We start from the raw sequence: 23,191 nt of genomic DNA on the forward strand, positions 1-23,191 counted from the left end.
CAGTAAAAGATACTTCAAATTAGTTTAACCAGGATGGTTCAAAGACAGCTTGAGTTATCAGTAATGTCTTGATCCTTTGAGAAGAGTTTTACATTTGTTGCTACCATGGTTTTGAACTGATTTTGCCCATTTGTAGTAAAAAAAATAGTTTAAAAAAACAAACAAAATTTTGTATCGTGTTGAAACCCAGCAAATACACAGATGTATTTTACATTGTGCAAATTATGCAATTATTATGCTTTATTAGCACTAAAGCAGTTAAGGAGGCTTTAGTGTTAATAAAGCCACTGTAATGCTTTCTATAAATGACCTCTCAACTTCAACCATCTAACAAGACAGACCAAGATGATAGCATGACTTTGTACCGTGAGAATAAGAGATTACATATATTTATCAGCTGTAATTAAGTGTTTATTAACAAACACTATTTTTTTTTGTAATCTACAGTGTTACAAAGAAGATCTTCTGAATAACAAGAATTAACCATATATATCTGTGCCATACATGAGTAAAGTGAAAAATCAGTGCAGTGCAATAATAATAAACCAACTATATTTCTTTTAATATTAAAAGCATATGTCCTACAGTTATCAAAAGGAAGTAAGAAGTAACTACAACCAGCTTTTTTTAAAGGGGCTGTTTGATTTAATTTTTAGCCAAAACAGTTTGGTAAGTTATTTAAGCAAATAGTTAACTCTCATTAATTATGATTACTTGATAAACTGCAGGACATTTTTCTGAAGCACAGTTTGGTAACCAGGAGTTTGCAGCGGGAAGTACTGAGCAATTATACTCTGTGCATGTGTTTCAGGCAGCTTTTACACTGCATCACAAGAATGTTGCATTTTTCATTTTTAACGGGTGAATTACTGACAGGGCAGGGTGTTGTTTTATTTGAACAGTTAAAAAATACAAAATGATTAAATGTGACATCAATGCGAGAATAAAGTGATTGCAGTGGAAGCATTATAGCAGGTACCCTGGCTTAAAGGCCTACGGATATTTTGATTCCTTGTTACGACATGGGGGAAAATAATAATAAATGTTTTATGTTGTATGTTTTTATTACATTGTCTCTGAGGGCTTTTATGTCTCATATTATGATTTGAACAATTAAGTGTCCCTTTTCACATTTTTCCATGAAACACTGTTTTGAGAAAGAAGGATGAATGCAGTAATAATGTTGTATGAGGAAAACCTATCAAAGTGACCACTTTAATGAGTAAATTGTAATGTCAGGCTTTTGGGATAAAACCTAAACATTTACCGAGGGAATGGGAAACCTTAGTGTTTTCTATAATCTTTCCCATATGGGTCAGTACACACAGAGCAATAATTTTGTCCATCAGATCCAGAATTTATCATTATTGTTCATTTGAAGTCCAGTTATTGTCTCTACTGAGGGAAATATCTTACTCTTTCATGTCTAACTCTATCTGATGTATGGTGTTGAGTAGATTTCACTCAGCACTCCTTGGAAAACATGTCTGCTGCAGCCAAAAATGATGCATGACGCTATGAGTTAGAAATCGAAATAATGAGCTGAAATTTGAACAGCTGCTATCTAACATTTTATTATTATTAATTGTCGTTCAGGGGATTTCTTGGGGTTACAAAACATTAGACTAAATAGCCAAGGAAATTCTTTAGGACAAGTACAAATATAAATACAAAATCTATGGCTCATTGTGGAATATTTCAGTCATCATATATTAACATGTCAGTGCATATTCATCCACAGGGAACAAACTTGGGGGATAAAAGCTTAAAAAATCCACTCTGAACAGAATTAGAGCTCTCTTTTCAATCTTAACTCTCTCATAAAATGCTGAACAAAATGTATTTTTGCCACACAATATAAACAATATCAACAAACGACTATGACTTTCTAATGACTTCAATATAAATAGACACTGGCGCATGATGAAGTCTGGTTCAACCCACAAAGATTATGAGACCCACGACAAAGATAATAATAACCTGACACATGACAGTTAGACTGACTTAAATACAACATTTCACAGGTCTCTTTAATGTGACACATGAGTACAGCTGGCTGCATCCCACATGGATAAAACACTGACTTCCACACACTGTGCACCTGTCAGGTTCCTGCTCAAACTCCTAGTCACTTTGTTCATTACACAAGGCTTATCTGCTCATTCTGCACTATAATGACCCCAGGACAAAACCCCACACTGGGGTTTCGATAGGGACCAAAGTCAAACACATACACCCTCTCTCACACTACCTGGAAACCAATTCCCCCCCCCCCCCCCCCCCCCAATATGTCACAGTCGAACACATCTAGTCAACACATGCATTTAAGCAGCTTGGGGTCGAAAGATCTTGACAGCCATTGCAGAAAAACATTCACCACCTACCACATTTCCACACATTTCCAGCAAAAGGAAAATCTAAGCCAGCCGCCTGCAGCCCACTTGTTAAGTTTTATCCTACATTAACACAAGCTGTTATGCTGATTTCAAAACAAAGCAAAACAAAACTGCAGCTTCATGAAACCACCTGGCCCAAACAGTTTTACTGTAAGTATTGTTATTATTGCTGAACAACACTTTACAGTTAAGCAGCTTTTCAACATAAACAGCCACTGTAAATTCTTAATTATATACTCAGAGCTAGAATGCACACTGTATGCAAAAATTTAAAAAAAAAAAAAAAAAAAGTGTCACTCTCACTAATCTTCCACCCATCATCTTGTTGTACTATCATTTGGTTTTCAGTTTCTCACAAAACAAATGCTCACAGTCAAGTAGCTGAAACCTGTTTATTTTAGGCATCTTCAGCTGAAAATGGCTCGTTTTAAATGTATTTATTACCTGTTACAATTTATTTATTTATTTAACTGAACTGTAGCCTCTTTATTGGTCAACACATAAGCCTAGTTTATACTTAGAATGGGATAAAAATCCATTTCACAGCATTATCTAAATTAAAATGACCACAAATAAATAAATCAAGTAACAATACAGCAGAAGTAGCCTGATACAAATCAAGACACATTCAGCTTAAGAAAACAGAAAAGCAGCGAATATTTAGTTCACAAAAACCTCAGTGACACAACATATGAAATGTAATAATGTAATCATGCTTAATCTTCAGCCCACAGTAACAAAGGCAGACTTTAAAGTGCTTTAAAGGGCTGCTCTTAGTTCCTTCTGGTGTTTATAGCTACTGATCCACTCTTGCCGTTGTTAGATGTTTGTCACCTTGTGGTGAACTAAGTCGGAAAAAATTTTAGTTTCCGTCGGATATGGTTTCGCTAAGAGGAGGAAAAGGAAAGGGCTTAGCTACTCCATACCATGTGCCTGCATGTGCTACAGCCTAAACCGCAGGGAAGTAGCCTGTTCTACAACCTGTAAGAATACTGGGACACTGGGGTCACAACATGTCAAAGTTTTACACCTTCCTGTGAAAAAAATTAGCTCAAAATAGGAATCATATAAGCGATCAAACCCGTTTCTGTGTCACATACTGCTCACGTAGGCATTCGTCCAGCTTGGATTTACCTGTTGCAACTGCGCTACAGTAACTTTCAGGCGCATCGGTTTATATTTAAGAAAGATTCACAACAACAACGGATGAGCACCAGTTTGTTGCCCTGGATGAAACGCATAGTCGTGACATCTGCTCTTGGCGCTCACTCCAGAGGGACCGAGCTACTCTTTCTTCATTGATCACCCCCTTTTAGGAAACAAAGCTATAGCCTATATATCCAAAGAGTGAAGCTACAATTTCCTTTATGTCTTCTTCATTGCTTTCCCCTTAGGTTACTATATTCCTGCGTGGTTGAATGAAAATCAAAAGATCGCAATAAAGGTTTAAAGTATTATTTTACAAGTGTCCACCTCTCAGTGAAGGCAGAAAAACCTGGAAATATGTCAGTCACAATAAGTAACAAAGCCATTCCCCTAAAAAATAAATATAAATAAATAAAACAAATAAAAAAGACAGGATTGTGATGTCTTACCAAAAGCTCGTATCACGAAGCTTCCACGATAATTCCGCTGGTAAGTGGGAACAATCTGATGACCTCGCTCTCCTTTCGTGCGTTTCGCGTGTCTTTCTTTTCCTCAGGGAAGGTGAGAGTTGCCCATCTATCTGTCTATCTGTATTCGTGGATTTTTACGCACATTTGTACCGTCTCTTTCCAAACCAGTGGCCACAAACTGTTATTTGAGAGATGGTCTGCATTGTAAAACCATTTGAAGCTCCAACTGTGGGGGTCGTGGTAGGTCCGCCTCCTTTGCAACCCCCGCCGCCCCCGCCGGGTATTTAGCCGCGTTGCTCGATGTAGTGTTCAGCCACTTGGTTCTGTGAGTGAGCCTGTGAGCGAATATGAGAAAAAAAATCTGACTTTCAGCAGGCAGTGATTACTCAAGTCTTCGGAATGAAGAACTTAACTGCACGGCTCTTTAGATCTGTCTGATAATAGAGGAGACGTCCTGCTAAGTTTCACATACGTGTCGTAATTGTCTGAAAGCTTTTAAAAACCCGACAGTGCCAAATACGCGCGTTCATCTTTGTCTCCCTATATTCCGCATACCGTGGTTCCTGCACTGAAAAGCTGTATTAGTACATTATTTTTCTTAAATTGTGTGTCTTGTGTTGGATCCAGTGGTTTCCTCTGCTCGCTCACAAAAAAATTGCAAAGGTGAGGAGGTCACTTGTTTGCTTCTGGCACTCAGACAAGTATTTACCAATGGATCACACTTTCTTTTACCGGTATGTATTTATTTTTCTTAATCTAAATCAATAAATTGATTTGAGATGTGGCTTTGGTGCAGGTATGAGTTATTAAAGTTTAAGATATCTTATCCTGAAATATCACCAGCCAGCAGCTGCACAAATACAGACAATTATCAGAATTCAGTAGAATAGACCATAAGAGGAAACCAATGAAAGACAAAAATAGTGTAGTTGTAGATAAAATATTAAAACATAAAATAAACAAGCCTAGTGTGAAGCAAGAGTTGCAACCCAGATTGGATCAAATAACTGGCTATTACATAGCTTACAAGTATATCATAAAGGTATGGTTATACTGCAGAAATGAATCATGTAGTTTTACACTGTTGCCACGACATTAAATTATTTTAAGCAAAAGACAACTTAAATTAAATGTCACTTTAGCGTCCTCTAGAGGTCATGCTGATTGAAGGAAGATTTAGAGACGCCAATTAACAGATTAATGCTCATTCACATCTCCATAAACACATCCTTAACCCTTACACATGTCTTTGCCTTCACTGTAGGGTCCTGGTGAGTTTTGACAAAAGCCAATAATTTCTTTATAATATCAAAATCTGAACTACAGATCTGTTTAGAATGTATAAAAAGCCAACAAATAGATGATTAATTCTTAATGGGTGTTTCAGAGAGCAGGGAAACCTTATTTCTGCTTTGTTCAAGACATGAAAACACAACAGCTGTAAGGGTTCAAATATATTTTAGAAAGTGAAATGGCGATAACGTTCTAAAAATGCTGGGATTTACTAGACAACCATATAACCATTACTATCATTACTCCTCACTGCTGTTTTCATAAAAACATCACCATAACTACCATCTATATGGATATTATACAGGGTACTTTTTTTTTTTTTTTTACTATAATCGCATCTCAAAAGAGGTCAAATTTGGCCCAAACAGTAAGTAAATGTTAAATGCAGAACAGCTCAGAGGAGCCTCAGAACACAACAATAACAGATGGTGATATTTATACACACATTTCCCCTGACTTTTCAAGAGGACTGAGCATGTATTGGAGTGACTGAAACAATAACCCAGTCTGAGATCACCAATAGCCTGCACTAAATGGTGTAAGATGCATATTTTTGAGTGATGCCAAGTTTTCATCTTTTAACAAGTGGGATCACATGATCTATTTGTCATATTTGTCTTACTGCTTAACCATATGTAGAGTTGAATCAGAGAGATTTTAGCTTGGCTTTTTCTTCTTATTTGCTATGTGCTCATAGCTATTCTGGTTCAAAACGCTTCACATTTGTTCAGCAGATAGGTGCTAACATTGCAGTTTGGTGCTTAGTGAGCTTTTAGAGCCTTTTCCTGAAAACAGTTGCCTTCATCCATCACACTAGACGTGCTAAATATGGAGCAAAGCAGTAGTTCAAGGCACGGAAGTAATGCTGCAGATTTAGCGATGATTCTCTTTGCCAAGAGAATCACTGCCAAGCTTTTTCACATACAACTTCATTAGACAATACCTTTTTTTTTTTTTTAGCACAAGCTGGCTAACAGATCACTCATTCATTGTGGTTGTGCTTAGGAGAGGAAAGGTGGCATGTCTTGATTTGATGCTTGCTTCAGATAATCTGCTTAAAGTAATGTTTACATGAAAAGTACAAAACATTTCAACAGACTGATCAGCTGGAACATTTTTAGCTAAACAACTTGCAGTAGTTGACTAAAAAGACAAAGAGAAAAGCAGCACTTTGTGTCTCTCACGTATTTCTATAATTATTGTCCCACAGAGATAGGCATCTCTTAAAAAGTCTTTAAATGCCAATACAAAAACATGCAAAGTACACATCTCCACTCAATTTCTACAATTTTTTCAAGTCTGTTCAGTTTTCAGTTCATTAAAAAAATCATGTGCTGGTTGTTTGTTTTAAAAGTGTCATCAAAAATGTAAAAAAGAGACTACAAGTTCTGTGACTGGAACATAATGGTATTACATAAGAGGAGCTAAAGAAAACAACACTACATTCTTGCTGACGTACGTCCTGCGCTTGATTTCTTCTACTATTTCCCAGCTGGTTTTCTAGGCGTGGCTTTAGGAAGTGGTGAAACACTTTACACAGCACAGAACAAAGGTGAGATATGTAATCAATTTGTACTCTTTCTTACAATATATGTGTCTAAAAGAAGTGAGCTTGAGGTTCAGGACATTTCTTCCTAAGAAGTGAAAACATCAAAGGATGAAAGATGATGAGAGTCATGAAACAATCTGAGAGATATATCGTGTTTCATACAAACTGCTAGCATCCACATGACCAACTCTTTATGTGAAGAATTAATATCACTTTCAAGGTTTTTTTTTCTGTTTTAAGATGCGTTGGAGTAATTTATTCTTTTTTTATTTTAAAATTTGTTCTTGGTTTACTTTATATTTTTTGGTTATTTACAAGGTTTATTTGCAGGTTAATGACTGCATAATTTTGTGTTTTGTTTTTGTTGTTTGCCTTTGTAAATCAGCCAGGAAGAACTGCAGGGCAATTTTCTATCTTTGTTTATTCCTTGCCAAACTGGATAAATAAACCACAAAACACAACTTTCAAGGTTTTGACCTTGGACTTCTTTTGCCTGCGTACAAAATATCACCAGAGTGCAGCAGTGGGATCAGGTGGAATTACAACTGACAATCAACTGTTTATAAAAAACAATTTGATAATAAAAATCAATAAAGTGTTTTGTCAAAGTTTTATTTACATGTAACATACGGAAAGACTACAATGGATTTACTATATAATAAACAATTAAAAAGGGACAATAAGTGTGTCAAAAGAACAGCCAGTAGAGACAGCACTTGCATCTGCGTCAACACAGACTGAAAAAGGATTTTTTATTTTACTATATTTGACTTGGAGAATTTTATTTCATATTGTCCAAACAAAAAGGAACACTGAATTTCAGTTTTGACAACCAGGAAAAATTCTTCAAATGAGAAAAAAAATGAAGCTTCCCAGGTATATCAAGGATTATGAAACACTGAAATAACACAAAGCATTGTGGCATTTTTAGGGAACCATGGGTATATCCAGAGTAAGGTGGTATTGTATCAGTATCGGTTTGTGCGCAAATACGATTGCATTTAATTCATGTGGTTGAATTGTCACATCAATATTTTTCCCCTGACAAAATAATGATTTGGAATAAGTTTAAAAAAAAAAAAAAAAAAACCTCTACAAAAGAAGGAAAAATGTAATTTCAGATTTTTGCTGTCACAGGCCAGTTACTGCTATTTCCACAATTCCGAACTACAGAGAACAGCTTTAAGTTTCACAGGAAGCCACTGCTCAGATTGCAATGCTTAATTTAGCACCAAAATCAGACAAAAGAGCAGCTTTTGTCATCTAAGGTTTTTCTCTACACGTGAAAATGTGCCTTCTCTACAGCCAAGTGCTCCCACTGCATATTCAGCTGATTTTATTAGCAGTGAGATTCTGGAATTAGCGGTGCACATATAGATCTCACTGCAATATTTCTGAATTTAACTGCTGAAAACACTCAGAATTTACATTAAGAAAAGCTGCCGTATGTTATCAAACATAATGAAGACCAGAGAAAAATAACGCCACAAGTTTATTTCTGTACAAATAATCCAGATTTTGTATAAACTGTACAATCATTTAAACATGCTCAGACTAAAGAAAAAGTTGTCATAACATTGAATGACTATAAAAGAAATCTGAAAACCAGCAATGTAAATTCACTGTGCATATGTACAATTTATAAATTATATTAACTATGTCATTATTCCTACAACAGATTTTTTCTTCATTGACTGGTTTAGAGTAAGAGGTATAGTTTTTATGGATCACAGACTGGACTGATACCGTTAGGAACGTCTCTTTAGCTTCTCGTGACGCAGACACAGTGGAGCTCCACACCAAAAAGAAGATTGTTGGCAGGCCATTTCAAGAAGTCACTTTTGCTTCAGACTAATGACTCATTCCAGCTCAGTGAAGCGAGCAAACATGGCTTTGCGGACTGCATCTTTGTAGGTGTCTGAAGGAGAGAGGGTGTAGTTGGTTCCTTTAGTGCCGAGTCCAGCTCCCTTTGTTCTTAACTGAGCCTGAGGAGGAAGTCCACAGAGTTGAGTACTTTCTAGAGCTGTATATAGTTACTGAGTCTGATGAACTATTACACCACAACTGTTACAAATACCTCAATTGGTGCTGTGATGCCCTGCTGGTTGCGGCCAAGACCTTTCCCCTCCTTCCAGCCCATTGCCTGCAACATCTTGTTCCCAATATTGTCACTGTTGAGGCCATCTTTAGTGGGCTGTTCATAGTTACTGTACATAAAAGAGCAGAATATCAAATAAAGCCAAGTTTAATGATAAAATAGACTGAAATCACTAGAGGAACGACATTTCACACAAATCAGTAAAATAAACAAAAATGACTGCTTACATTGCTGGCGCTGGTTGATTAAATTTCTTCTTTTTAGGCACAGGCGGTTCAGGGATGCCATATTTTTCTCTTCTCTCGGCTGCCCTGTCCCTATATTTCATCTATAGAAATATAGAAAAAGAAACAAATAAACACAGTATAATGTACAAAAACAATGTTTAAATGCATCCACATTGAAAAACAAAAGAATGACTCAGAAGTAAGTGGGTGATTCTATATTTAGCTGCACCTCAGTCTCTTTTCTCTCCAGCTCTTCCAGCTCTGCTTCACTCATTTTGGATCTGCGAAGAACTTCCAGGTTTTTCTATGACGAGACCAACGGAATAATGAGCTCTCTCCCTTTTTTTGGAAAATTTTCATTGTTAGTTCTGAAGATGACACATGTACTGTTACCTTGTGAAGGTCTGAGAGTTGCTGATGTCGGATTAGACTCTCTTTATTGGGAAACTGTCTCCTACACAGTAAGCATGCTAATTTTTTCCAGTCTGTCAGCTTGTCCTGGCTTATATCACCACCATCAGGTTCTGCTCCTCCCTCCTCAGGGTCACTGTCTCCACTGTAGGCAGCCACAAGGCCACACTGACCACACCAAGGATAACCATACATAAATATTAGCTTATTACTAAGGGTAACAGATTTTTGAATTCATGCAAAATCTGACATTATCATCTTCATACAGAAGTATAGCCAACTAAAATGAGAGATGCAGAAAATACTCACCTTTGAAGAGGTGACTGAGGTGGTGGATGGCTCTTCTTCAGGGGCCCTTAGCATCTCTGGGATGAGTCTGTCTAGACTTACCTGCTGGAAAAGGGAAGTGGAACCATTAAAGACATAGAAGCTTTACACATGCAGTCCCAGAACTTTGTTACGTATCGAAGCCTAATGAGATACCTTCTTTTCAAACAATGTGTATCCAGCATCAGCAGCTGCTGCCTCCTTTCTTTCTTCTTGACTAATAGGCTGAAAGCTACTTCTGAAGTTTTCCTTTTGCTTGTTGAGACTTTTAGCCCACCGTTCCATGTCCTTAGCAATCTGTAGGATTTTTAAAATATAGTAAAGTGCACAAAGAAACGAGTGAACTGAAAATGTGTGAAAGTTGTTTCAGGCATAATAAAAATGTTAATGCAGGACTTTGAACACACCTGCTGAGCTGTCTTGCTTTTGGGCTTCTCTTTTTTCTCCTTGCCCTCTTTCTGTTCTTTGGTGCCTGTTGCTGCAGAACCACCTGTTTTGCCATCATTTTGTCCAGTGCCTGTGCTGGCAGGTACGTATGTCTGCTTCTCACTGTCCCAGTAAAGAAACTGCTGAGTCTGAGAATTGTAGTAATACTGAAAGTAGAAACGGCAATTTGCATGTTAATTTAAAAAAAAAAAAAAACTTAAAAAAAAAAGAAAAAAAAAAGGAAGCTCAATTACACATTATAAATGCACAGATCAGACAGAAAAACATGCAACTCACACAAGGTGGATGTGCACTACTTACCTGTGTATTTGGGTCATAGTAGAGGCCAGTCTGAGGATCGTAATAGTAGCCAGAAGACTCATCATATTGATAGGTGGATGTATCAGGAACAGCTGTGAATTAGCAAACACAACAGCATTAACAATGGTGGTAAAAATCTTTCTTGGCAAATTAGAAAAGACAGGGATAGAAATAAAGACGCATTCCAGATTTAACTGTTAACTAACACACAATTAATAAAATGAAAAGCTTTAAAGAATTAAGCATTAGCAATTATGTACAACATTAAACAATCTTAGATATCATGCCCCGCACATTTGGTTAGGTCTAAGGAATAACAGATTAACACAGTTCTTTTAAACTACAGGCTGGAGACTGAAGTTCTATCCAGGTTCTATACATAGAAACACTTCAACACACATGACAGTGACCTTGAGAAAACTGTCATGTTTCTATGCACGTCACAGTTCAGCAGTGTTGGTTTAAAGGGATCTTATGTGCTCATACCAATGTTGGTGTCCGCCGCCTGTTCAGAGGCTGTTAATGTCCCCGCAGTGGTAACAGTGGCAGCTGCTAAAGCAGCAGCTGGCAAAGAAGCAGCTTCAATTCCTGAAATGTGTCCAGCCTGGGGTTTTGCCTCCAACTGTTGGGCAAGTGGCAATGCCTACAATCAATAAACAGTTTATTTAAGATTATTTGGAGATTGTTGAATCAGTAACTTACACAGTATTATAAATTTATCTTATTACAGAATTATCAACCGTGTACATTACCTGCACAGCAGGCTGTGCAATTATATGGGGTTGGTAGACTTGTGCGTTCTGTGATATCACAACTCCAACTGCAGTTGGAACAATCTTTACACCCGGGGCAGCTGTAAGTTCAAAAACAAAAAAATGAAACAAAACTCAAGATCATGATGCAAACAAAGTCCAATTATTATATTTTTCAAAGTTTACAGAAAATCTCTGAGCATTTTTTTCTAGAAACAGTAACTTAGCATTTGTTGCGCTTCTCTGAGGATGCACACACATAAATCCGAGCAAAGGGTCACAGTGGCTTGCAAAGCAGCCGCTGTGCACGCATTCAAAATCTTAACTACTTGTTAACGCCAAAATGCCTATTAGAATACAGACAAAAATGATGGAAACAACCACATTAAACATATCAGCTTAACTGAAGCTCATAAAACTATAAATTCAGTGTGAACAAATGTTAGAACAGCTTGTAGTCTTGTCTAATCACAACCACATAAAGAAAAAAAATTGGAGACACTAATTTTCAAATGTTAAAATGATACAGTGAACAATTAGCTACAGAACCAATATTTTAAACAGAGTTTAGAAGTTCTTTACCTCCTAGAATTCCATTTCCCTGAGAGGTGCTGATTGCTGCTCCTTGCTGGTAGTATGTCTGATAATCCTGGGAAAAAAAAAAAAAAAAAAAAAAAAAAAAAAGGAAGAAGAAACAGTGTTTGTACATTTATAATGTCATTATATTAGATACACCCGCACGTTTTCTCTGAATGGCTGTAGAGTTACACAGCTGCCACTGAATGATGATACAGAGCTGTATCTCACTGATACTGAGAAGTCGGAAATTACCTTCTAGGTCTTGGTAATGTAACCATAATTTTCTTCTTACTAACCTGGGACATGGGAGTATAACCTTCCTGTAGGTAGCTGTACTCTGACATTCCCTCTGAGCTCTGCTGTGGCTGAAAAGGAAAACACCAATTACGACTCTGTGATATCAAAAATGGAAGGTGATAGACAGAAAAAGGACCTACCTGACTTGAGGACCACTGGGCTGCAGCAATAGCTGTGCTGGCCACAGAGAAGGCACTGACACGATTTCCATCAGGGAGTAAAAGGTCCCTAAAAAAGAAAAGGGAAAAAAATGATATTCACCTGAGTGAAGCTCAATCTTTCTTTATATTGTGAATCAAGACAGGCAACTTGAGGAACCAGGAAAAGGTTGGCCTAAGGCTAACATTTAAAGGGTTAAGAGCATAGATGGAGTTAAACCACAGAGCCTCGCTGCTTTTAACCACAGCAACTTGTGGTGGCACAAACTAGACCTCTAATCATCACTTTCAACTCTCTAGTAAAGTCTTCCAATGTGGTGAAATCTTTTTATGACAGTCTTGAGTTGCTAAAACAACTCGAGGGAATGCAAACTTGAATATGTAAGACCAAAATCATGTCAACAATTATGCGAGCAGATGGGGCTTTGTCGCATTTGCTACATCGACCTTTATGGCTAACGTTTCTTTAGTGACACCAGTTATTTAGAAAGCATCCCAGAAAAAGCCATACTGAGGCCATTCCTGCATTTAAAAAAGAAAAAACAAAACAAGTGAGGACTACTTACTTTCTAGCACTCTTGGCATAATCCACCCCAATTGTTTTTCCATCTAGTTTTAAGGGAGGCTGCAGTCCTTGAAGGATTGTTAGCAGCTGAGATGCTTCCTGTTAAAATGATTGATAATATGTTAAGTTATATACAAAACTTTTTTCAAAGGGAAAGCTTTTTCCATCTGTACATATTAAAGAATTACCAGAGGTGAAGACAGCTGCACAAAGGCAAAGCCTCTGTTCTGGCCCGTTTGCTTGTCCTTAATAAGACGAATGTTGTTGGATGATAGATTGGCATATGGTGCCAGGGCAGTCATGATGGCTTCCACTGTGGTCATAGGAGCAATATTTCTAAGGATGATTGCTGATGGGACAAAAGATGATATTTAGGGAAAGAATACTATAAATAGAGATATTTTGCTTCGAAACTAAGCAAATGAAACTGCTTCAGTAATGAAGAAACTCTTACTATCGCCATAGAAATCTCCGCTGGGTTGAGTTTCAGGAACTCCAGTGTTATTGGTCGCTTCACTTTCTGTTGAGAGAAAGACAGAAGTAAGAAGTGCATTAACACAACCTCCAGAAGTGAGAGACTGCAAAAAAAAAAAAAAAAAAAAAAAAATCTCTTTAAAAGATAGTGTTGACACTATGTGCCCATTTCATGAACTACACTGTCTGTTGTGTTTCACGTTTTCTTTTATATTATTCAGGCCAATTAGCACTGATACACCTTACTAGACAGAGTGACATTCCTTAAAAATCCACATCATCTCACAGCTACAGAAACAAACTTGGTGTTGCATCCCAGCCCTGTGGACTCAGGCTGCTCAGATGTCTGCAGTCAGTGGCCTCTTGTTGATTTAACTACTTACCAGCTTTGGCTGCTCCACACCTGAAGCACTTCAGCCTCCTCCGGAAATTGTACAGGCCACACTGCAAGTAACCGTTCACATCATTTTGATTATACACCTACTAAAGCCCTGAACAGTGCTGCCTCAGAGAACAGGCAACTATATTGGTACTGCATACCATACTTACCTAAGACACAACCTAACCTTTACCACTTATCCAAATGTAGGTGTACAACAAAATAAGATGACAGGATTGCAAAATTTGATGCTTACAGGCCTATCTCAAGTGTGTGCAGTGTTCTTTAGAAGAAAATGTTGGATAATGAGACCATGAAACCGAGACATTAACTTACTGTGCTGCAGAGCCAGTCTTCATACTTGTTTCTGGGGTGACTGTAGTGCATGTCTACGGTTTTTCCTTGGATGGTCAGACGTTTCTGAAAGAGGAGAACAAAATCATCCAAGTGTTCATGGAGGGAACTCGTCTCATCAAAAGAGCAAGCAGTTTTGGAAGGGAGAGGGGACGGGGGAGAGGGACCCCCAACAGATAGCCTTTGAGTTACAGACAGGCACATGACGTGTATGTGAGCATGATGTAAAGAGGGTTCTTTTGGTGTTTGGGACCCGAGTGCCCAGGCTGAGCTGGAGCAAAGTGTACAATGTGACCCTAACAGACTTTCCTGACTGCTTTCCAAAGAAAAAAAATGTATGGGCTTCTCAAAAAACAAAACAGAAGAAAACTCTGTTAAAAAGATTAAGAAAATACAAAAATAACAATTCCCAGTATTTGGGGTAAGCTTGCAAAGAAAAAAAAAGAAAAAAGAATGGGGTTACACTGAAATCTGAAAATAACTAATATAGCCATGATCTGCAAGGCAAAGATGGTGTGTTCATCAAATCTAAATGCAGATTTTTAAAGAGATCACTTAACAAAACCAGAAATTTTTCTTGAAGCTTATTACCCAGTACAATTAACTATAAAAATATATTAAAATATGACATTGTAAATAATAATATAATCATCTCTATATTTGCTCTATTGTATTCAGTTTGTTTTTTCCAGTTTTTTTTTCTCTATACAGTTTCCACACTACGTATTCAATACATTCTGGTTGCCTTTTGGGTTATTTTTCAAGATCCCCAAGATTAAAACTAGACTTGGCGATTGTGAAGCAACCTGATTGGTCTCCATCCATCGTGTAGCATCTTGCAAGTGATAAAAGTCCACGAAGGCGAAACCACGGCTTATACCTAGAGACAGCATTCAAATATAGACGGGAGGCGTGTTAGTTAAGAGTCCAAGGGCATATTATTCAAACTCTTCCACAAACTGCTTCCCGACCCAGGGCCAGATTGGTACACAATAGCCCACTCCTTAGGAGTTTTACCATAGCAAGTAATCCTGCAGAATACAACTGTTTGAACCACACTCAACATCAACATGAGTCTGCCAGCTGACTTACTCATAGCAATCAATGCTGCTCTTACTTACCTTAAATTGCTCCACAGTGTACAAGATAAGCCTTGAATCAATATTCTTACAACCTTTTCAAGTACTTTGATATAGTCATCTCCTAACTTCTATGGGAAAATGGGTCTGAATGGAAGCAGATTGGCTCTATGGTCAAAGACTTGGGGAAGCTCGGAGTCCGTCACATGACTGGTTCTCACCTGTTCTCTTTTTCATCAGCCTGACATCCACTGGCTGGGGTCCCTCAAGTTGGTCAATGGCAAAACGAATCTAAATAACAACATGCAGAGGCTGCTTAACATCATAATTCAATCATTCATTCATTAATACATTTAGAAAGGTACTTGCACAATAAAAACAAAGAAAAGGAACAAAAGGGTGCACACGACCAGTGCAACTGAATACTTACATCATCCTCAGTGACATGAGGAGACAGACCCCCCAGCATGATGGTCTTGCTCTTCTTCTCGTCCCCTGGTTCCCTTCGATAGTCCTGCTCTTGGTAGTCACCATCTGAGTGATAACCATCTTCTGATCTATCACTGTTACGACGCTTCCTCTCCCTTTGCTTTAACACAAAACAACAACAGCTGCTAAGTGTCATTGGACAATTGTTTTTTCAAATGCAGTATTTAAACCCAAGTGCTATTAGGACAAGCACCTCTGGGCTTTCTCGTGATCCTCTGCGATCTCCTTCATAACGATCACCACGTCTCTCGTCACCCCAGCGGCGCATGTTGTGTTCACCACGTTCTTGGTCTCGCTCACGTCTGTCGCGCCACTCAGACTCATCACGGCACTGGTCAGAACCATATCTACCGCTACGTTCTGTTCGACTAATCCTATTCAGAAGGACATTACAAAAAAAATAAATAAATAAGTCAAACAGGAGCACAACTAATACTGCAATAAACAAACCAACTTAGCACACCTTAGTGTTCAACATGTATAACATTTCAATCACTTTGTTACCATTTTAGTTTTATCATGACTCCAGCCTTGAACAATGCATTGTCATACTCCATTGTCAATCTCAGTTAATCTTAACACTGTCATGCCAAAAAACCAAAAAACTGCTGGAATTCAAACTGCTGTAAGTGACTTGTTGGCCGATAGTCTGTCAAACATATCTGAAACACCTCTAACGTGAATGATGACGTTTTTTTGCACTGGAAAAACGATTCTTGTGACCTGATTGAAACAGTTTTTGGCCAGGTGAAATGTATAAATCCTTTATTCATGTGCATGAAAAATGTCAGATTTTCAATCGCTGTGACATGTTTTTTTTCTTTTAAGCTGTATTTTTTTTTTTGTTTTAAAGGAAAGATTGTAGCTTCTACCTTCTGACAGGAATATGTCTGCCGGAGAGGGCACCAGAAATTGCAACAAATGTAACATATCAGTTCTTTAAAGATACTTTAAAGTGGCTGAAAGTGACTTAATTGATTGCAATGTAGAAAAAAAGCACGTACAATACACCAATATAGGCAAGAAATGTTACTCATATAAAAAAAAAAATCCACAACAACAAAAACAACCCCCCAAAACAACAACACTGGCAATCACTCATTGGCAGATAATCACTTTTACATTCTTGTATTGTCCTAACTTTTTATTCGAATTACGTAACACGTTTTACGAGAGAATTTGATGGCAATAAAACTGTTTACCTGTAGTATTAACGAAAACAAATTTTGCCTTTTTTTTATTTTTTGGTTTAAAAATAAATTCCATGTAAGGGTTTACATATCTGGAAAAGCTGGTAGAAATCACCGCTACTTTTGTCTGCCATTTCAGTTTAAACACAACTTTTGAATATTATTTGGTTAAGCCCCAAAGACAATGTGAAAACAAAAGAAACATCTCCCTTGCTTTCGTTCTTTCTTTTAGTTTAAACATATCCCCGAAACTCGGAACATGTATCAGAAACGGGAAAAACACAGGATTCCCACTATGATAAGCCACACCTACCATGGTGAGCTGAACTGGCATTTAACGTTGCTACTCACCTTTTGTCAGCCCCCATATTTCTTACAGCTTCCGCACTCACACGACCTCTAGAAAACAGAAATAAAAACGTTAAAAATATACGTAGCGGTTTTACTCGTTTACACATAACAATTCCCCGTGTAGTCGAGTGAACTCGTTTGGCGTGAGAGAAACAAAAACCAAAGCCCTCCTTTTTCTTCATTCCATAATATGGAGCTAGACGTCATCAAACGGACGTCTCTTAAGCCAAAATCAACGGTGCTAACAAGAGACCGCGAAAGCTTTAGTTTCAACTCTGACCGTGAAGCAACTTACCAGTGTAAGCTTTTATGATGGGTTTTTTTTTCACCCGCACTATTATTTTTTCAAAACGGTAATAGAAAAATTGCGGAGAAGAAAATTCATCTCACGTCCAAAGACTTATCTGCGATGGCACCTTCTTTATCCCAAGATGCATTGGTGTTACCCGGTGCATTATGGGTAATGGAAAAGTCAGCCCCGAGTTTGCCTTACAGGCATGGAGTGGTCTCTCAGCCTGGTTGTTTTCCTCACTCTTCCGTAGTTAGTTGTTAAGACTTACTGGGGTTACATGTTGTTATAATTATCATAACAAACAAAACAAAACATAAAACCGCAACAAAGCGTATATATACGTTTATTGGTATTTAAATATAGAGCATGGTTAGTTTTTTTCGTTTTCTTGAAATTAACAAATCATTGGCAAAGAAGACTTTAAAGTAGTATCTAATTAAGGTTTAAACGTTTGAGTGGAAAAATGGTGGATAAGATAAATTAACCTATACAAGCTAGGATGAAGCAGCATGATGGCACTGTTGTTAGAACTCTTGTCTCATAATAAGAAAGTCCTGGGTTTCTAAAGTCCTTCTTTGTGGAGTTTGTCTTCTCCATAAATTGTGTATCCTCTCACAGTAAATGTGCGTTGCTACTTTTATTTTCTTAAAACGTTTGGTGGTTTAGTGAGTGCTCAGTTGGGTAGAAAAGCCTGGACGGACAACAAAGGGATATAGCGTAGTGCTGCCTGTGAGGGAAAACCCAGGACAAAATTATCACATCTCGCAGATTTCCGCCATTTCATTGGCTGTTTTCGTTACATTTTCGTAATAGCAGTATATGGATGCGTTCTGAAAGCGCTTAATCCCGCTGCTGTTAGAATTTCCCTGCAGGTTTTTCATGGAATTGAAAATTGTTAATGTTCTACTGGACACATAATTAAGTTACCGTCATGCTATAACCACGCTTTTTATTTTTAACACACGTTATTAATAATTCAATTCAACCAGAATGCACATTACTCTTTATGCAAGTATGATTTATTATTCATAAAACATTTGTTACACATTAATGCCATTGCAATGAATTCTTCTAACTGTACCAAAACCTGCATACAATAGCAATCTGACCCATTTAATATGTTGTTTCATGTCAAGCTCTAGTCTATATACACTACAAGTTTGTATAAACATTGTGTGTCTGTCCGATTACATAATAGTCATAACTAGACCCATCTTCAACATAGCAACATAACTGTTGAAAAAAAGTTAAGTTCAGCTACAATGTTATTTAAGGTAATTTATTACAGTAGTTAAATTCAGAAACATCACCAAACACTTTGCTGTACAAGGAGGCCCTTATTAAATGTAGGTACACAATAATAGTTCATCTTGGCACAGGCAAATGTTCCTCTTTTGATACAGCTTTCATTTGGAAGTGACACTGTACACAACACAGATGGTCAAACTGCAGTGATACAAAATTTATAAATCATAATTGTGCTCCAGACTTATTTTAAACCAATACTAGTGGAGCTTAGTTTTGTTTTGTAATAGAATATAATGATGCTTGAATCAATGGTAGCCAAGTTAGACACACATCTTCTGTACAAATGCACCATGAGATAAAATAACACAAAATCCAGCCATATAATATATTTTTTTAAAAAAAGAAAAAAAAAAGGTCCACATCGTCCAAAAATAGGAGGTGGAGTCCATCACACTTAGTCCAAAACTTCAGGGTGAGAGATGGCAGGTAGGTTGGGGGTGTTATGAGTTTCAATGGCCACTTCTAGGTCAGGGTTTCTCCTTTTGTCACCTACAATAAGAGACATGTTTATGTAACGGGTATGGTTACTTGACAAAAAGACAAAGTCAAACAAAGAAATAAAGGCACTTTACATCCAGTTAACTTACCCTTGCCTCAATGTATTCAATCCTCCTCTCCAGCGCTGTCAGCTTCTCGTTGAGTGTGGCCAAACGAGATCGACACGACATGTCTGATGGAGAATTAAAAAACAAACAAACAAACTAGAACGTTTAGAGGTTACCACGACGAAGCATGACATTGTCATCAATTTTTCAATAGCTGCTTAACAAAGATGCACACCGTCATTTTGGGTTAAAAAGGTTTAAAGGGCACATCCGCATACATATTGCCCGACAACACTAGCATTAGCGGTTACGGCAGCCTGCTAATGCTTTCCTATCGTCTGTCGCATCTGGTATATTAATAAATTCATTAATACGACCGACTCTTAAAGGACAGCTAGTTGGAGCAAAATGTAAGCCGATTCCTCTTCAAAATGTCACAATCCTCCTCCAAAACAAAAACAAGCTAACAGCTAACAGCCTCGCTAACTGCTAGCTGGGAGTGGCCATTGAAAACATCAACATCAATGCTAACAGCTGGCTGAACTAGCTAACTTCAGCTAGTTTGTTAAAAGCTTACCAAACGAGTTAAGAAAGTCGGCGATCTTCTTGATGCTGCTCGTAATTACTTCTATGTACTCTCGATTCGCCCAGTCTTGGTGAATCTCTCTTTGCACTGGATCTTCCTGGCCAGCCATGTTGGACGAGTTGCAGTATCCCTCTGCTTTCACCCAGGAAGTACCGGAAAGTGTTGCGTCGATGTGAAAATATTATACAACACTTTTTTCCACCATGAAGATTCTATTTACCGAAATTTCCTAAGTTTCCTGCATACATTTCTGAAGGATATTTGTGTGTATTTTATAGAAATGAGCACAACACAATTTTTCTTTCGGTTGCTACCTTTAGGGGTCGCCACAGCGGGTCACCTACTTCCATCTCACTCTATCCCTAACATCCTTTTCTGTCACACCAACCCTTTGTATGTCCTCCTTCGCTTCATCCGTGAAGCTCCTCTGAGGATTTCATCTTCTCCTCCTGCCTGGCAGTTTCATATTCAACATCATTTGTTTGATATATCCACTATGTGTCCTCTGAACATGTCAATAGCACCTCAGAGTTGCTTTTCTAACGTTTCCTCTAAACTGCTGAAACTGAGCTGTTCCTATGATGGTACTTATTTCTAATCCAGCTCATCACTCCCAATGAAAATCTTAGCATCTTCAAGTCTGCCACCTTCAGCTCAGCCTCCTTTTGTTTTTGGAGTTCCACCATGTCCAAACTATACTAGGTCTCAATACTGTCTTGTAGTGAGAACTTTCCTTTCACTTTTGTTGCTATTTTTTGGTCACAATTCATCCCTGACATTCATCTCTACTCACTCCACCCTGCTTGCACTCTCTTCTTCACCTCTCTCGTGCACTGTCCATAGTTTTGGATGGTTGAACCCAGGTATTAAAACTCATCCACCTTCACTACCTCTCATTGCATCTTCAGTCTTACACCTGTTTTCATCTCATTCTGTCTTGCTTCTACTTTTATTCCTCTTCTCTCAAGCGCATACCTCTCCCTGCTCCCTACTGTCACTACAGAGCACAATGCCTCATCTGAACATCGCAGTCCACAAAGACTCCTGCCTGATGTAAACCATCTACCTGTCCATTACCATTGCAAATAAGAAATGAGCACAACACAAGTATTATAATAACATTTATTTCTTCTTTTAAGTCAAGGAAGTGAAAATATTTGCGATCTTATTAAAGACATTCACAATGGTCGTCAAACTTTTACATTTTTATCAGAAACCCCTCCACAAAAACATTTAAAGGAGTGTCGTCATTGAGTTAAAAGGCTGAACAATCCAGTAGTGGATGTCATTTAAAATATCACAAACAAACCCAGGCCTGCTACAACATTTTTGGAACTTGAGATCTGAAAGCATGACAAATTATCCTAATATGTGTATGTGCTGACTGATCTTTCTGAACTGTTATGTTTTAAATCACCCATAAAATTTCCCAGCACACTTTATTTGAGTCTCTTAAGTAGCTCTTTAATATCTGCCTTGATGTCACTTGTCAGGAAATTTCTGCTGTAGCGCTTGTAGGGTTCCCCATCAGGACCAACCAGGAACTTCTCAAAGTTCCAGGATACGTCATTCCTACACACTGGACTCCAAATGATGTACTTTGGATCATTCATGAGACCCAGGGCATCATCGCAGGGGAATGGAAGTTTTTCCTTCAGATAGACAAACAAGGGGTGGGCATCCTTTCCGTTCACATCCACCTTCTCGAGGACCTGGAACTTTGGTTCAAAGCCATTCCCTGGACGGACATACTTCAGAGATCTTAGGATTTCATCGTTCTTGCAGTTCTCCTGTTGCACCAAAACACAAGCACTGTTAGATAGATGTAGACATTAAAGTGGGGTTTCAATTAAACAAGCTAAATAAGAGGAATTGTAGTGTAACCTACATTTCCTCTAGAGTACTTAGGTGCACTATAGAGGCAGGTGTATTTGTATTTGAGATTTATTCGCTAATTTATACTTTGTATTGTATTTTTCTGGTTCATGACATTTTAGCAGTAAATAATCGTGCTTATGAACCTGATAAATGTATCCGACAGATATGGTATTTGGACAGATTCATATTTACCATAGAACACCTTTGAAAATTTAGGATATTAGAAAATAATGCGCTGTATTATATATAAAAATCAATACCAGGAGCTTATAAATATTATAAATATGCAAGCTAAAATGTTGCTTTGACACTGATAATTTGCTAATATTTTAGTAACAATCAGAATACTTTTAATAAGACACTTCATGTAATATATTACTTTTTTTAAAATATGACACTTCACATGTATTTGAACACTTACGGCCCACTTTAGTTGAAGTAAAAGATTCCTAAAGTTAAAACTGTTTCATTTCAGACTGATAACACACACGCATGTCTGTAAACTTGTGTTACTAAAATACGGACGGCTCTTAGGTCATATTTCTCACATGTCAAGAATAAGGAAGCTAGGCCTGGATTTGGCTAGTCCGGAGTTTCGGTCACCTCATAAACATTACTCTCTCTCTCTCAAGTAAAAAACAAACACGCTTTGTACCTGATGTCCAAACTGATTGCAGGGTACACCCAAAATAACGAGACCTTCGGCGGAGTAGCGAGAATGAAGCTCGTTCATTTGAGTGTAGTCCCTGGTTGTCGTTCCTCAGAGAGACGCCACATTTTCAATAAGTACAACTTTGTCCTTTAGTGCAGAGAAACGGAGAGTTTCTCCAGACAACAGCTTAGCTGTCAGGTCGTAAAACCTTTTCAAATGGCCAGCCATTGTTAAAAAATCCAGATGATTTAGATTTCTGAAACCGTGAACTCGGATTAAAAACCTTTTCCTTATCACGTTTCAAATGTGCTCCAAGTCCAGCCCTCGCTTTTATTCTTAGGGCGGGACAAGTAGCTTATCTAACAACACCCCTCAGTGCAAATGCAAATTATTATTATTATTATTTGTATTATTATTATTAGTAGTATTATTTTATTATCGTTTTGCAGAAAGACGTAAAGCATTTAATTTTCACCTGCTATCGAAATCTCTCTCTATTTGTTTTAAATGTATTTCTTTATAGATACTGATCTATAAAGATAAAGTTGCACAAGAATTTAACAAATGTGGTAATCCAGTATGGTAATTATCATTGTTTC

The 23,191-nt window shown here is 37.7% G+C and overlaps 3 protein-coding genes and 1 pseudogene across 6 annotated transcripts in view; all 4 read right to left on the bottom strand.

The window, feature by feature from the left end:
• LOC146632436 (sodium-coupled neutral amino acid transporter 3-like) overlaps positions 1-4,342 on the bottom strand; it is a 36,037-nt gene extending 31,695 nt beyond the window's left edge. The window contains exon 1 of one of the 2 annotated variants that reach the window (XM_085353340.1): positions 3,992-4,342. The gene's annotated coding sequence lies outside the window, so the exon portion shown is untranslated. The remainder of the gene's footprint in view (positions 1-3,991) is intronic. The other variant, XM_085353341.1, reaches the window with a different exon arrangement.
• A 3,084-nt stretch (positions 4,343-7,426) lies between these two features.
• rbm5 (RNA binding motif protein 5) lies at positions 7,427-17,756 on the bottom strand. 2 transcript variants are annotated; one of them, XM_085353343.1, is made up of 25 exons: positions 17,627-17,756; positions 17,332-17,379; positions 15,984-16,164; positions 15,732-15,890; positions 15,523-15,592; positions 15,029-15,102; positions 14,205-14,288; positions 13,873-13,933; positions 13,470-13,535; positions 13,204-13,364; positions 13,017-13,114; positions 12,433-12,520; positions 12,292-12,360; positions 11,999-12,065; positions 11,417-11,517; positions 11,151-11,286; positions 10,665-10,756; positions 10,325-10,510; positions 10,074-10,214; positions 9,900-9,983; positions 9,573-9,758; positions 9,409-9,483; positions 9,180-9,280; positions 8,932-9,061; positions 7,427-8,839 (listed from the first exon to the last, which is right to left on the bottom strand). In XM_085353343.1, the coding sequence occupies exons 2-25, from the start codon at positions 17,346-17,348 to the stop codon at positions 8,714-8,716; spliced, it is 2,553 nt and encodes an 850-aa protein (XP_085209469.1). In that variant the 5' UTR covers positions 17,349-17,379; positions 17,627-17,756; the 3' UTR covers positions 7,427-8,713. The 2 variants fall into 2 exon arrangements, with proteins under 2 accessions (XP_085209469.1, XP_085209468.1); XM_085353342.1 differs by having other exon boundaries at positions 7,428-8,839; positions 11,151-11,307.
• A 924-nt stretch (positions 17,757-18,680) lies between these two features.
• brk1 (BRICK1 subunit of SCAR/WAVE actin nucleating complex) lies at positions 18,681-20,206 on the bottom strand. Its single transcript, XM_085354379.1, has 3 exons — positions 20,054-20,206; positions 19,519-19,601; positions 18,681-19,420 (listed from the first exon to the last, which is right to left on the bottom strand). The coding sequence occupies exons 1-3, from the start codon at positions 20,169-20,171 to the stop codon at positions 19,394-19,396; spliced, it is 228 nt and encodes a 75-aa protein (XP_085210505.1). The 5' UTR covers positions 20,172-20,206; the 3' UTR covers positions 18,681-19,393.
• Positions 20,207-21,196: 990 nt separating this feature from the next.
• Positions 21,197-22,909, bottom strand: LOC146632439 (glutathione peroxidase 2-like; annotated as a pseudogene). Its single transcript, XR_014906213.1, has 2 exons — positions 22,596-22,909; positions 21,197-21,852 (listed from the first exon to the last, which is right to left on the bottom strand). The product of XR_014906213.1 is annotated as a glutathione peroxidase 2-like (transcript).
• Positions 22,910-23,191: the final 282 nt, after the last annotated feature.

The sequence above is a fragment of the Diplotaxodon limnothrissa genome, linkage group LG5 (genome assembly GCF_057381915.1).
Source record: "Diplotaxodon limnothrissa isolate DT_005_m linkage group LG5, D_limnothrissa_male_GT1.1, whole genome shotgun sequence".
NCBI classification, from domain to species: domain Eukaryota; kingdom Metazoa; phylum Chordata; class Actinopteri; order Cichliformes; family Cichlidae; genus Diplotaxodon; species Diplotaxodon limnothrissa.